The sequence below is a fragment of the Urocitellus parryii genome, chromosome 11 (assembly GCF_045843805.1).
Source record: "Urocitellus parryii isolate mUroPar1 chromosome 11, mUroPar1.hap1, whole genome shotgun sequence".
In the NCBI taxonomy this organism is placed as follows: domain Eukaryota; kingdom Metazoa; phylum Chordata; class Mammalia; order Rodentia; family Sciuridae; genus Urocitellus; species Urocitellus parryii.
In genome coordinates this window covers 5,569,000-5,581,885 of record NC_135541.1, presented here as the reverse complement: position 1 = coordinate 5,581,885, position 12,886 = coordinate 5,569,000, and the positions used below count along the sequence as shown (strand labels likewise).

Here is a 12,886-nt window from a genome sequence, read left to right as displayed (position 1 = left end):
CCTTAGTCTCTAAGCCACCCAAGAAAATATTAATGCTATCACAGAAAAAAAGAAAGAAAAAAAAAGGAACCTTGAAAAACAGTCAGAGGTATTATCCAAAGACAACAGCGAGACCTCACTGGTGGTCATGATGGGCCCTATCATACAAAAGGCAGCCAAAGTACACCAAAAAAAAATAACGTGGAGACTCACTGGATCCCCTCAGGTGTGTGTGTATGTGGGTGCGCACTGCTGTTAATCTTTTTTCCTTTCATTAGGCCACATGCTACTAACAAGATTCTTAGCACAAGAAAAAAGGAAAGAGTACAGAGCCATGAAGATGGGCAACAGGAGAACTAGAAAAAGTGCTGGACAAGGAGGGAAAAGTAGTTAAGCACAGGGTCACATACAGGAGCAACCGTCAAGAATCACAAAGAGAATGAGAGGTAACACTTCCTTTATCTCTCGAAGGCGAGTGCAGCTTAGTATTTAGGCTGGCTTGTGCATCTGCGGGAGAGTTTAGACCTGTGGGACAAATGGGAGGCAGGATCAGCAAACTGGATTTGGGTGTCCTCAACTCACAGGTCTTTTTCCTCTGCAGGACCAGGTCTTCTGGGACCTTGGATGAATGCGAGGCTGAGGTCCTGCCAACTCTGGGGACCCTGTGACACTAGCCCCACTGAGGACCTGTGGCTGAATCACAGGGCTGAATGGTGGGAGATATTAAGGTCCTTACAATCTTCCCTTTCCTTGGTGCCCTGAACCCCACCTGCAGACCTTGAGAACAAAAAAAGGAGATCAAGGGTACACATGTGACCAGAGTCTCCTTGGTGACCAGGATACAAAACGGTACCTTAAGGAAAGGAGAGGCCTCATCACCACTATACAGTTCACTGCAGTCCTGCTCTCCCTGCACCTCAACGTTTCCTATTTATGTGGATATCTCTGAAGCCAAAAGTCCAGGGGAGAAAGCAAACAGAAGAACTTCTTACCGTATCGTGCCAGCAAGGAGTGGGTTAAAGGCATATAACCAGTCATTCATGTCTTTGTCATTGAGAGCCTGCAGAAGGACCCCACGATGCTTTGTGCATACAGCAAACGTGTTAGGTGTCTGAAAGAGAGAGGTAGAGAAGAAGGTTGCTGCATGGAACAAGCAGTGGGGACCATCCTGCCACATTTGCCAGGTTCACAGGGTATAAAGAGCTTTAGGCTGAAAGCTCAAGGAATTCAAGTCTACAGGAGGATCCATACCACACAACAGAACCTTAAACTCAAAAGGGAAGGCACGTGTGGCAGTGAAAAGCCAGGGCAGAGCAGGACTGACCTTCACCATGGCCTGCTGGTCCTCGCTGTATTCCACCTGTGCTGTGGACAGGTTAATGATGCCACGCTCCACAGGGTCCTTGTCACTGTTATAGATGAAGACGTAAGGGCGGCGGACCACAACAAAATGTTTAGCCCAGTTGCTGGAAAGTGGCTCCTTGAAATGCAGATATCCTTTCTTAGAGACAACTGAGCTAAAAGGACAGTACAAAAAAGTTAGTTTCTCACAAAAAGAAAATGATCATATGCTGAGCATGAGATAATGCATGCCTATAATTCCAGTCAATTGGGAGGCTGAAGCAGGAAGATTGCAAGTTCAAGGCCAGCCTCAGCAACTTAGCAGGTCCTAAGCAACTTAGTGAGACCCTATCTCAAAAAAAAAAAATAAAATAAAAAGGGCTGAGGATGTGGCCCAGTGGTAAAATGCCCTGGGTTCAGTACCCAGTTCCACAAAACCAGAAAAAAGACAGACAATCATGAGTTGAGCACTATTAATGGTCTTTTTGCCCTAGATTCTTTTCTGCCAAATTAATACAGCAAAACAGCAAAAAGTGCCCCAACACCATGCTGTGTCAGATGCCGATGCCTGATGAGGTATAGCTGGGGCAGAAATCCAGTCTGGCTCCTTCCCCAGATTGAAAGTGCACTAGATTACAACAGGCTCACACACATGAGTTGGAAGTCAATTCTTCTTGCTAATTTTTTATATCTAGTATCCCTGGGGAATAGAGTACTTACCCTGGTCTAATTTCTTCAATATCTGGAACGAGATTGAGAAATTCATTTTTTCCTGCTCTGGCCAAATAGGGTGTTTCCACAGCTGGAACAATCTGAAACTGTTCAAATTCTGGGCAGGGACTAGATGCTCGGGAATTGGCTTCTGGGGTCCTTTAAAAGAGAGAGGTTAGAAAGAAAAGGGTAATGAGAGTCTCAGTAAAGCCAAAGCATCTTGGGCACAGCCACCTCTCCAGGAGGATATGGCTCCTCTCCCTGAGCACCAGCTGCAAATGTCAGTTTCAGAGAACTCAGCCGAGTAGACAAGCTCCTATCAGAAAGTCAACACTGAATTCTACTGGTGTCCTCCTAGAGTTGCAAGAGGTCACTGATAATCACTGAGTCTCAGTTTATCTTCTTAGCCTAAGGCTCTCTGAATACAAGTTCCTGAATGTGAACTCTATTCCCTTAAGTTTCTTTTTAGTTCTGTAGTCAAACCTAGGGTGGTTTTCAAAATGTGGTCTCTATACTTGCCTGGCATGCATGAGGTCCTGGGTTCTAGCCCTAGCACAGAGAATAAAGAAGTGGTCTCTGACTGATAGCAACAGCTTCATCTGGGAAACTGTCAGAAGTTCAAATTCTTAAGATTCTAACAGATACCTCCAGCATCAGAAACTTTGGGTGGGGCCTGGCCATCTATAAGCCTTCTAGAGGATACCATGCACTCAATCTGAGATCTCAATCTGCCTTAGGAGTAGCAGATAAAGTCAACAAATGGGAAGAACCTTGGTTCCTAATGGCTGTGCAAGCAGAGCTGCAACACTGAGCTGGACCAGTTCTCTTTTCTGAGAAAGAATCTCCTAGGTTCTGTGTGGTATCTTCATAGAGCAGCTTAGCCTAAGATGGTATTCTCACTGATTGTAAGAAACCCTTTTTTTCATAATTTATCACTTCTTAAATTGCGATGCCTCTTACAGGTGATGGCATGTTAAACTGAATTAGTTTTTTTTTTCTTAGTGGCCTATAAAGTAATCTTATAGTTGATGGCATCCTAAATTTATATCATTTAATGAGAAAAGGCTCCAGTGCATTTCTGAACATTGCCAGGGGGATGGCACTGCCCTCACTGAGAACCAGAGCTGGGGGAAGGCTAACATTTTCCTTGGTTCTTAGACTGACTTCTCTGTGAAATTTGGGTACTTACTTTTGATCCGCAGAGTTGCTCCTAGAGTCTACCAGAGAGGGGCAGGTGGAGGAGGGAGTGAGGGTAGCGCTGCTGAAACTGGACACAGAGGGATCCCGCCCAATTGGAGAGATATCAGACAACTGGAAGCAAAAAAAAAACCAAAGAACAAAAAATAGCCAGTGAGATTCAGGAGCAAATGGCTTCCTCTCATCAGGCACAGTAGGGCACGCCTGCCATCCCAGCAACTCAGGAAGCTGAGGTAGGAGGACTGCAAGTTGAGTTAGACTAGGTAACTTAGCAAGACCCTGTTAAAGATCAAAAATAGAAAGGGCTGGGAATTTAGCTCAGTGGCAAGGCACCCTTGGGTTTAATCTCCTGTACCATAATAAATCACAAGTAAATAAAAAAATAAATTTTGAAAAGCTACCTTTGCCATAGTCTTTGATAACCATTGACTTCCTTTCAAAAACCTTCAGAAGATCACTTAATAAAATAAACCTACAGATGGGGCAGTGGTGCACACCTGTAATTCCAGCTACTCAGGAGCTGAGAGGAGGGATTGCAAGTTCAAAGTCAGCTTCAGCAATTTAGCGAATCCCTAAACAACTTAATGAGATCCTGTCTCAAAATAAAAAAATAAAAAGGGCTGGAGGTGTAGCTCAGTGGTAGAGCATCCCTAGGCTCAGTCTGAAGAGCTGCCAAAAATAAAAAGCATGCACATAAAAAATTATTATTGTCAGTAAATAAATCAAACAAAAATTCAAAAAGAGAAAGTAAATAAGTCTACAAATATTTTATAGACTGAACACAACATTAGAAATCAAGACATTTACAAAAGATGGGGCTAAAATGCACCTGCTGAGCATGTGGGAGTCCCTAGGAGAAATAAGAGAAAGGGGAAAAAAAGATGGGAAGGGAAGAGGGGGAAAAAAAGCAGGGCGGGAATGTAGTTCAGTGGTAAGTGCCCCTGGGTTCAAACCCCAGCAGCAAAATAAAAAAAATAAAAATAAAAATAAATAAATAAATAAATAAATGCATACAAGCTGCCTCTGCCATAGGCATTAACAATTAGTGCCTTCCCTTCATAAAGTTTTAGGGATAAGGGATACAGCTTAGTGGTAGAATACTTGCCTAGCACATGTTAAGGCCCTGGGTTTGACCTCTAGCATCACACACACACAAACTCAAAAAAAAAAAAAAAATTGAGGGGTGTATTTCTTTTTTTTTTTTTTTTTTTTAAGAGAGAGTGAGAGAGGGAGAGAGAGAGAATTTTTAATATTTATTTATTTTTTTTTAGTTCTCGGCGGACACAACATCTTTGTTGGTATGTGGTGCTGAGGATCGAACCCGGGTCGCACGCATGCCAGGTGAGCGCGCTACCGCTTGAGCCACATCCCCAGCCCTTGAGGGGTGTATTTCAATGGTAGAATGTTTTTCTAGCATGCAAGAGGCCCTGGGTTTTATCTCCAGCACCATTTTAAAAAAAAGAATGACATTTACAAAAGAAGTAGAGCTGTTTTTTAAATATTACTATGGCCCTCTGACATTAATTAAATAACATTATGCATGCATGAACCCAAGCAGCCACCACAAGCTATGTGTTGTACTAAGAACACAGTAGAGGTCCTGCTCTCCTATGTCCTGCTCTCCTATGTCCTGCTCTGGAGTTTACATTTTAGTAGAGAAGGCAGACAATAAACCACTGAACAAACGCTTTTAAAACTGCTGTTTGGGGACTGGGATGTGGCTCAATGGTACAGCACTTGCCTAGCATATGTGAGGCACTGGGTTCAATTCTCAGCACCACTTATAAACAAATAAATAAATAAATAAAGGTCCATCAATAACTAATAAAAATATTTTTTTAAAGAGTGTTGTTTAGTAACTGGGTGCAGTGGTACATGCCCATAACCCCAGCAACTTAGGAGGCCAAGGCAGAATTCTAAGTTCGAGGCCAGACTCAGCAACTGGGAGAGATCCTGTCTCCAAATTTAAAAAAGGTAGAAGGGATGGGGGCTGGGGATGTAGCTCAGTGGTACAGCACCCCTGGGTTCAATCCCCAGTACTGCAAAAAGGTAAAGAAAAAAAAAAAAGGTACCAGGTAATAATAAGCACTACAGTGAAAAATAACACAGTGTGGTGTGGAAAGTTGAGAGGGCGGCCAGCTTGTGATTGGGCAGTTAAGGAGGCCTGCTCCACACAGGCAATCTTAGACCCCTGCAAAGACCCCTGGCAGGAATGAGCTGGGAGTGTTTAAAGAACAGCAAAAAAGCTCATGCTGATGAAGACAGAGTGAATGACATAGTTCTCTGAAGTGTTTTCCTCACTCTTTGCTGAACACACTAGGTTTTTTGCCACCAAGAAAAAGCCTTAAGACTTTCTTGTGCCTTGTCATACACAAACATATCACCGTCTACAGAATATTCTTCTCCAAGGGATTTAAGGAGAATCCCAAAATGTTTTTCCTCTGATAATCACTGTAAGGGACACATACATTGTTATCTTCAGAAGTCAGTGTTCTGACTTTGAAAAACCAGATACATTTTCAGACATAATGGTCACATATCAAGCCATCTAAAAGCATCAAAAGCCAGGGACAAAATCTGGAATGCTGAAGAGAAACTGGTAACCAACACACTAGCTAATGATGATGGCTTCAAGGTGCTCACCTTACAGTCACTGATGCTGCCATGAACTTGGTTGAATTCTCGATTAAAAGTATGGGTGAGAAGCTGCAGGCACTAAAGAAGAGAAAGAGAAAATGAAGTTGAACTTAAGACTTCATTGGCTAAACAAAGCCTGGGATGCAAGGTAGGAGGGGAACTGACACACCTAAAACTCATGCTGGGGCTCAGATGTTACCCAGACAGCTATGGAAATTAACCACATATACAACAAGGGAAGTCTAGTATATGTCTAATAAAGATAATAAAATAAATAGATCAAGATGGGCAAAGTGACACATGCCTGTAATCTCAGCAACTTGGAAGGCTGAGGCAGGAGGATTGCAAGTTTGAGGCTAGCCTCAGCAATTTAGTGAGGCCCTATGCAATTCAGTAAGACCCTGTCTCAAAATAAAAAACTAAAGGTTGGGCATGTGACTCAGTGGTTAAGCAACTGTGGGTTCAATCCAAAATAAATACCTAATAATAATACCAAAATAAATACATAATAATAAATAAATAGATTTAAAAAGTTATTTTCAGCAGGATGCAGTGGCATACACCTGTAATCCCAGTTGTTCAGGAGGCTGAGGCAGGAGAGTCCAAGTTAAAGGCCAACATGGGAAATTCAGCAAGATAAAATAAAAAATAAAATGTGCTGGGAAAATGGCTCAGTGACAAAACGCTCCTGGGTTCAATTCCAAGTGCCTAAATAAATAGCCATTCTCAACACAACAAAAGTGAATTACTGCCAGGCACGGTAGTGCATGCTTGTAATCCCAGCATTTGGGGAGACTAAGGCATGAAGACCACAAATTCAAGGCCAGTCTCAGCAACTTAGCAAGACACATCTCAAAATAAAAAAGGGTAGGTTAAGTATCTCTGGGTTCAATATTGGTTTGTTTTTTTTTTTTTTTTTTTTGGTTATTGGGGATTGAGCTCAGGGGGTTTCAAGCACTGAGCTACATCCTCAGCCCTATTTTGTATTTAATTTAGAGACAGAGCCTCACTGAGTTGCTTATGCCTTGCTTTTGCTGAAGCTGGCTTTGAACTCAAGATCATCTGCCTCAGCCTTTCGAGCCGCTGGGATTACAGACATGTGCCACCATGCCTGGAGGGGTTCAAACAAAAAATGGATTACTGAAAACACCATAGTATGTAAATGCTTATGAATGCAATAGTACTCCTTTAATTCTCAATACACGGAGACTTCTGGATGGACAAGTTTTCCTAAACAAAGTAGAAGACTATTAGGTTACGAAGTTGCCTAGCAACTATACCCCTGGGAATCATCCTCAATAACCCTCTTTTTTTCCCACCACATCTGATCAGATTCCCCCTTCCACCTCATCCTCATTTAAAAGGCTTAAACATGACAGGTGCAGTGGCTTATGCCTGTAATTCCACCAACTTTGGAGGCTGAGGCAGGAAGATCCCAAGTTTGAGGTCAACCTCAGCAATAAGTGAGACTGCTCAAAATTTAAAAAATAAATAAAAAGGGCCAGGGGAACTGACCCCTTCTACCACCCAACAAAAAAAGGTTTCAAGATGGGTCTGGGGATGTAGCTCAGTGGCAGAGTGCTTGCCTAGCATGATCAGGTTCTGGTTTAAATCCCCAGTACTGAGCCCCCACCCGAAAAAAAAGTTTCATAATTTCTTATTGGATTACTATATGAAAAGAGGTCTTCCTTTCTCAGTGATTCTTTTCACTACTATTCCATTCTTTTTATTGCTGCCAGGGAAATCTTTCTCAAAAAATAATGTTTAAGGGCTGGGGATATGGCTCAGTGGTAGAGTGATTGCCTAGAATGTTTGAAGAGCTGGGTTTGATTCTCAGCACCATATAAAAATGAATAAATAAAATAAAGGTACTGTACCTATCTACAACTAAAAAAGAATAAAAAAATAATAATGTTTAGGGGCTGTGGCTGTGGTTCAGCAGTAGTGCACTTGCCTGGCATGTGTGAGGCACTGGGTTGGATTCTCATCACCATATTAAAATAAATAAATAAAATAAAGGTCTACCAACAAACTAACAAATATTAAAAAAAATAATGTTTAAAATATTTCCGGGGGCTGGAGATGTGGCTCAGCGGTAGCGCGCTCCCCTGGCATGCGTGCGGCCCGGGTTCGATCCTCAGCACCACATACCAACAAAGATGTTGTGTCCACCGAGAACTAAAAAATAAATGTTAAAAAATAAACTAAAAAATAAATGTTAAAAATTCTCTCTTTCTCTCTCCTCTCTCACTCTCTCTTTAAAAAAAAAAAATAAATAAATAAATAAATAAAATAAAATATTTCCGCATTGGCTAAGGGTATAGCTCAGGGGTATTTCTGGGTTCAATATGAATGAGACTCTGGGTGTGATTCCCAGTACTGGGAGTGGGGGAAAAGCCTATACCACTCCCAAGATCCACTTGAAACTTTAGTGTCACACACAGTACCCTCTCTTATCTCCCACCCCTCTTGCACATGAATTCCCTAAGACTGATTATAGAGAAGTCTGCTGGCTCGGTCCTGTATGTCCTTATAAGCCTTCCCCTAAGAGAAACACGCCTCTGTTGTATGTTCGTTGCCCATAATCTTATGCATAAAGCAGGAATTGAGTCTTATTTACTTCTACATTCAGAGTATAAGCACAGACCTTGAACCAGTGTCTCTCAAAGAAAGTGATGAAAATGAACAAACTGCAAGATTAGCTCAGAGCCTTGGGGTAGGAATGCTCAGCCAGGAGGAAGGAGTTCTCACCTTGGTAGCCAGCTCTTTCTCACGATCCACTAGGCTTTCAATGTCTGCGGAGTCATAGCCACTGCTCTCACTAGGTGTGATGGCACTTTCAAAGGTTGTGGTTGAGATCTGAGAGGAGATGCTGGTGGAGGTGCTGAGGGTCCCACTGCTGAGGCTGGGGGACAGCGAGTCACTCAGGGATTTGGGGATGCTATCACCAAGTCTTTCACGCAGCAGGAGGAAGTGGCGGGTTTTCTCCACCTAAGAAGATCAACACTATTGCCTCAGCAAACACAAGGCTCATGAGGGTCTTAAGAAGCAAAATATTATGACTTCATCATCACAGAAAACTGAAAAGCCATGATCACATGGCAAAGCCAGAGGTTAAGGATTGGGATTGTGCCATCCTGCAATCAAGTTCTTGCCCTTGGCCCCTCCTGCCCTTGGATACCTCATGCAACAGCTCCAGCTTCTCCAGTTCCCATTGATGCTCCAGGATGAGGCTGTCTCCACGCGGCCGCCAACCTGCTAAGTTCTCTTCTCCCCGCACATATGCCACCGAGGTATCCAAGACTTTTCTCCTCCTCCTCTGCATGCCTAAGACAGAGGGAACATTTTTTCTTCTCAAAGAAAAATTCAATTCCAACTTTAGGTCAAATGAGTTGTTAATTCTTTTCTTTTTTTTTTTTTTGGCAGTGCTGTAAATCCTATCCAGGGTCCCACACATGAGAATTACTAATCATTATACATAATAAGCTAACTATGATTTCAAGATCCATAAAATTTTGTTTATTAATAAAAATTCACACATTTCTCTCAAAGTAACTCTCTAAACTTTTTTTTTGGTGTGGTGCTGAACTTTTTAAAAAACTGAGTTTTATATTCTTTGATAATTATGAAAATTGAAATACAATGTGAGATAATGCTCAAGTTTTGTGTTAAGTGAAAATATGGAGATGTTAAGAAGTCTGTACACTATGATTCTAAATGCATTAAAATATATCCATATGAAAAAAGTGGAAAGGGACTGCACACACACATTTAGTAGTTCAATGGTGGTAGATGACAGATGGCGTTAACCTCCATCATGTCTAATTATTCCTTCATTTATTTATTGCAGTACCGGGAATTGAACACAGGGCCTTATGCATCCTGTACAAGTACTCTATCACTGAGTTACACCCCAGCCCTTTTTATTTTTTTATTTTGAGACAGTATCTCACACTAAGTTGCCCAGGCTGGCCTTGAATTTGCAATCCTCCTGTCTCAGCCTCCTGAGTAGCTGGAATATGAGAATCACCATTCCTGGCTTTCCATTTATTTTTCATAAATGATACACTAATTTCACAAAGGAAATATATGAACTTATATTATTCTTTATCTAAATCTTTCCTGTGGGTCCTGACTCCTTTTCCATGTATGTTATCTAAAATGACTCAAACTACTAGGCTGGGAATATAGCTCAGTGGTAGACCACTTGCCTAGCATGAGCAAGGCAGGTCCTGGGTTTGATCTCCAGAACCACAAAAAATATAACAAAATAACTCAAATGCTCATTAATCAAATATTTTTTTAATGATTTTTTTTGAGAGAGAGAGAGAGAGAGAGAGAGAGAGAGAGAGAGAGAGAGAGAGAATTGAGAATTTTAATATTTGTTATTTTTTAGTTTTTGGCGGACACAACATCTTTGTTTGTATGTGGTGCTGAGGATCGAACCCGGGCCACACGCATGCCAGGCGAGCGCGCTACCGCTTGAGCCACATCCCCAACCCAAATCAAATATTTTTTAAAAACCTGTGCAAGGACAGGGGTATAAGTGGTAGAGTGTTTGCTTGGTATGTGTGAGGCCCTGGGTTCAATCTCCAGCATCGTAAACAACAAAAAACCCTGTGCTATGGTTTGAACATCTCCCCAAAACTTATGCTGAGACATTTGGTGGTGCACACCTTTAATTCCAGTAACTCTGGAGGCTGAGATAGGAAGATTCCAAGTTGGAGGCCAGCCTCAGCAACTTGGCAAAGCCATGAGGAACTTAAGAACTTTGAGACCCTGTTTCAAAATAAAACAGGGCTGAGGATATAGCTGATGACAAAGTGCCCTTGAGGTTCAATCCTCAGTACCAAAAAGCTCCCACAAAATTCATCTTAAAATTTAACTGCCATTGTGATAGTATTAAGGGGTGAGACCTTTGATTACAGCTTAATATTGTTATCTTGGGAGTGAGTTAGTTATGAAAGGGAGAGTTTGGGCCCTCTCCCCTCTAGTTTCTGATGCTATAGGTCTGGGTTAGAGTCTGAAGAATTTGATTTTTTTTTTCTTTTGAATCTAGGGCCTTGCAAATACTAGGCAAGCATATGACTATTGAGCTACATCCCCAGCTCAGAATGTGAATTTTTGACAATTTCGCAGGTGAAGCTACTGCTGTTTCTGCTCAGTAATGTATTACACCAAGTTATCTTTGGGCTAAGGTGGTGAGGGAAGTGGTTACAGTTTTGAAGTCAAATTCATTCTAATTCACTCGAAAGTTTTATATTTCCCGGCCTACCAACATTTTGTTTGATATAATTTTTGAAACTATTTTACATATCATAGACCAAACAATATTGCAATTCTGAAAAAGGTAATTCTTACCACCATCACTAAAGCTGGTTTGTAAAATATACATGTTTCTAAAATTTTTTCATCTATCCACATAATTTTTTAATTTTTTTGTAACAGGGATTGAACCCAGGGGCACTTAATCACTGATCCACACCCCTAGCCCTTTTTTGCATTTTATTTAGAGACAGAGTCTTGCTGAGTTGTTTAGGGCCTTGCTAAGTTGCTGAGGCTGGCTTTGAACCACGATCCTTCTGCCTCAGCCTCTCAAGGTGCTGGGATTACTGGTATTCATTACCAAGCCCAGATAATTTTTTTGTAATATACTTGAAACATATCAAGATATTATCACGTCTACAATCCATAGGCACTTACCCGGACTGCCTGTGTCTGCCATTTTGCATAAGCTGAGTTCATAAATTCCAGTGACTCGGTTGCTATTTGAAAATAAAGTAAAACTGCTTCATTTCTTATAGCACAAAAATAGGAAAAATCTCAATTCCATCTACTTAAATTCTTCTGTAGGGACTGTAACCCACCTCAAATATAACTACAGATATTTCTTATCAGTCACTGTTCTTTTCCTATTCTGAACTAAAGCAGTATATATATATCTTTTCTTAGGAGGAGCTTGTTTTCATCTCAGTCTTTTGATAGCTACATTAATAAGGATAATTTAACACAAATGTAAAAACTAAAAAAATTGCTTTTTGTTAACATAAGAGAATAGATAAGGGGGAAAATGTCTGACTGGAATGAAATGACATACAACACATTCTGGGGATCGTGAGTGAGAAGGGATATACCTTAAATATGCATAATATTAAAAAGAAAAAATCCCAATGATAATCTGTTAGAAATAGTAATAGTGCCATTCAGTCCCTGCAAAGCTATTTGGGAACTGTTTACAATGTAATATTCTTCCTTTCTTTATTAGCTTGTCCACCCATCAACATTTTATTAAATGCCAGATGCACGTCTCTGTACTCCAGCTATCAGTTACTCAAATAATTTGTAAACTAACCATGAAACAGCAAGCTGGGGAAGACTAATGACTGCTGATTCTATTGTACTGGTCAAAGGAACTGACAGGTAAACATCTCAAAAACTTACGAATCTGGGGACTTTGAGTAGCCACTGCCAAAGAGGCTGCGCAGAGAGCGTGGAGGCGAGATCTTGGCATCTCGGGAATAGAAGACCATGCACACATCCTTGGTGACGACAGCTGGCTGGATGCAATGATCCAACTGGAAGCACACAAAAGCAGGTGCTATGTAAATGAAGCAGAGTACCTGTGACCACAGGCTGTGCAGTAGCATATTTGGAAAGCTAGATTTGGAGATGGCAAGGTTTCAGAGCCACCAATTATTTAAACAGAAACTGAATAGATAATATGTGCAAGGTCAGCATATAATCTGAAAATATAGCTCAGTGTTAGAGCACTTGCCCTACCACTGTTCAACAGATGAGCAAACTGAGGCACAGAGATTTTTCAAAAAGGGATTTGAACTCAGGGTGTTTTCAGGCTTTCAACTATGGAACCACTCCTATGCTCTGCCACAACCATGAAAACAAAGAGGTGCTATTTTCTTAAAGTCATACATTCTTTGAAAGAATGGTAACTGGGTTACTAAAGCATAAGCCATCATAAAATTTGGGATCTTTTGACTAAATAGAGAGCAAGAACACAAAC

At 41.2% G+C, this 12,886-nt stretch overlaps 1 protein-coding gene across 6 annotated transcripts in view; it reads right to left on the bottom strand.

Moving 5' to 3' along the window:
* Window positions 1-418: 418 nt before the first annotated feature.
* The window catches only part of Kif1b (kinesin family member 1B), a 144,400-nt gene continuing 131,932 nt past the window's right edge, over window positions 419-12,886 (bottom strand). For 5 of the 6 annotated variants that reach the window (XM_026397924.2, XM_026397926.2, XM_026397927.2 and 2 more), the window contains 10 exons: window positions 12,307-12,440; window positions 11,569-11,630; window positions 9,047-9,192; window positions 8,617-8,856; window positions 5,872-5,943; window positions 3,221-3,342; window positions 2,041-2,190; window positions 1,304-1,496; window positions 972-1,090; window positions 419-504 (listed from right to left, as the gene is read on the bottom strand). In XM_026397924.2, the coding sequence (XP_026253709.2) occupies window positions 462-504; window positions 972-1,090; window positions 1,304-1,496; window positions 2,041-2,190; window positions 3,221-3,342; window positions 5,872-5,943; window positions 8,617-8,856; window positions 9,047-9,192; window positions 11,569-11,630; window positions 12,307-12,440 (1,281 nt within the window). In that variant the 3' untranslated portion in view covers window positions 419-461. Of the gene's footprint in view, window positions 505-967; window positions 1,091-1,303; window positions 1,497-2,040; window positions 2,191-3,220; window positions 3,343-5,871; window positions 5,944-8,616; window positions 8,857-9,046; window positions 9,193-11,568; window positions 11,631-12,306; window positions 12,441-12,886 lie in introns of those variants that run through there. The other variant, XM_026397928.2, reaches the window with a different exon arrangement.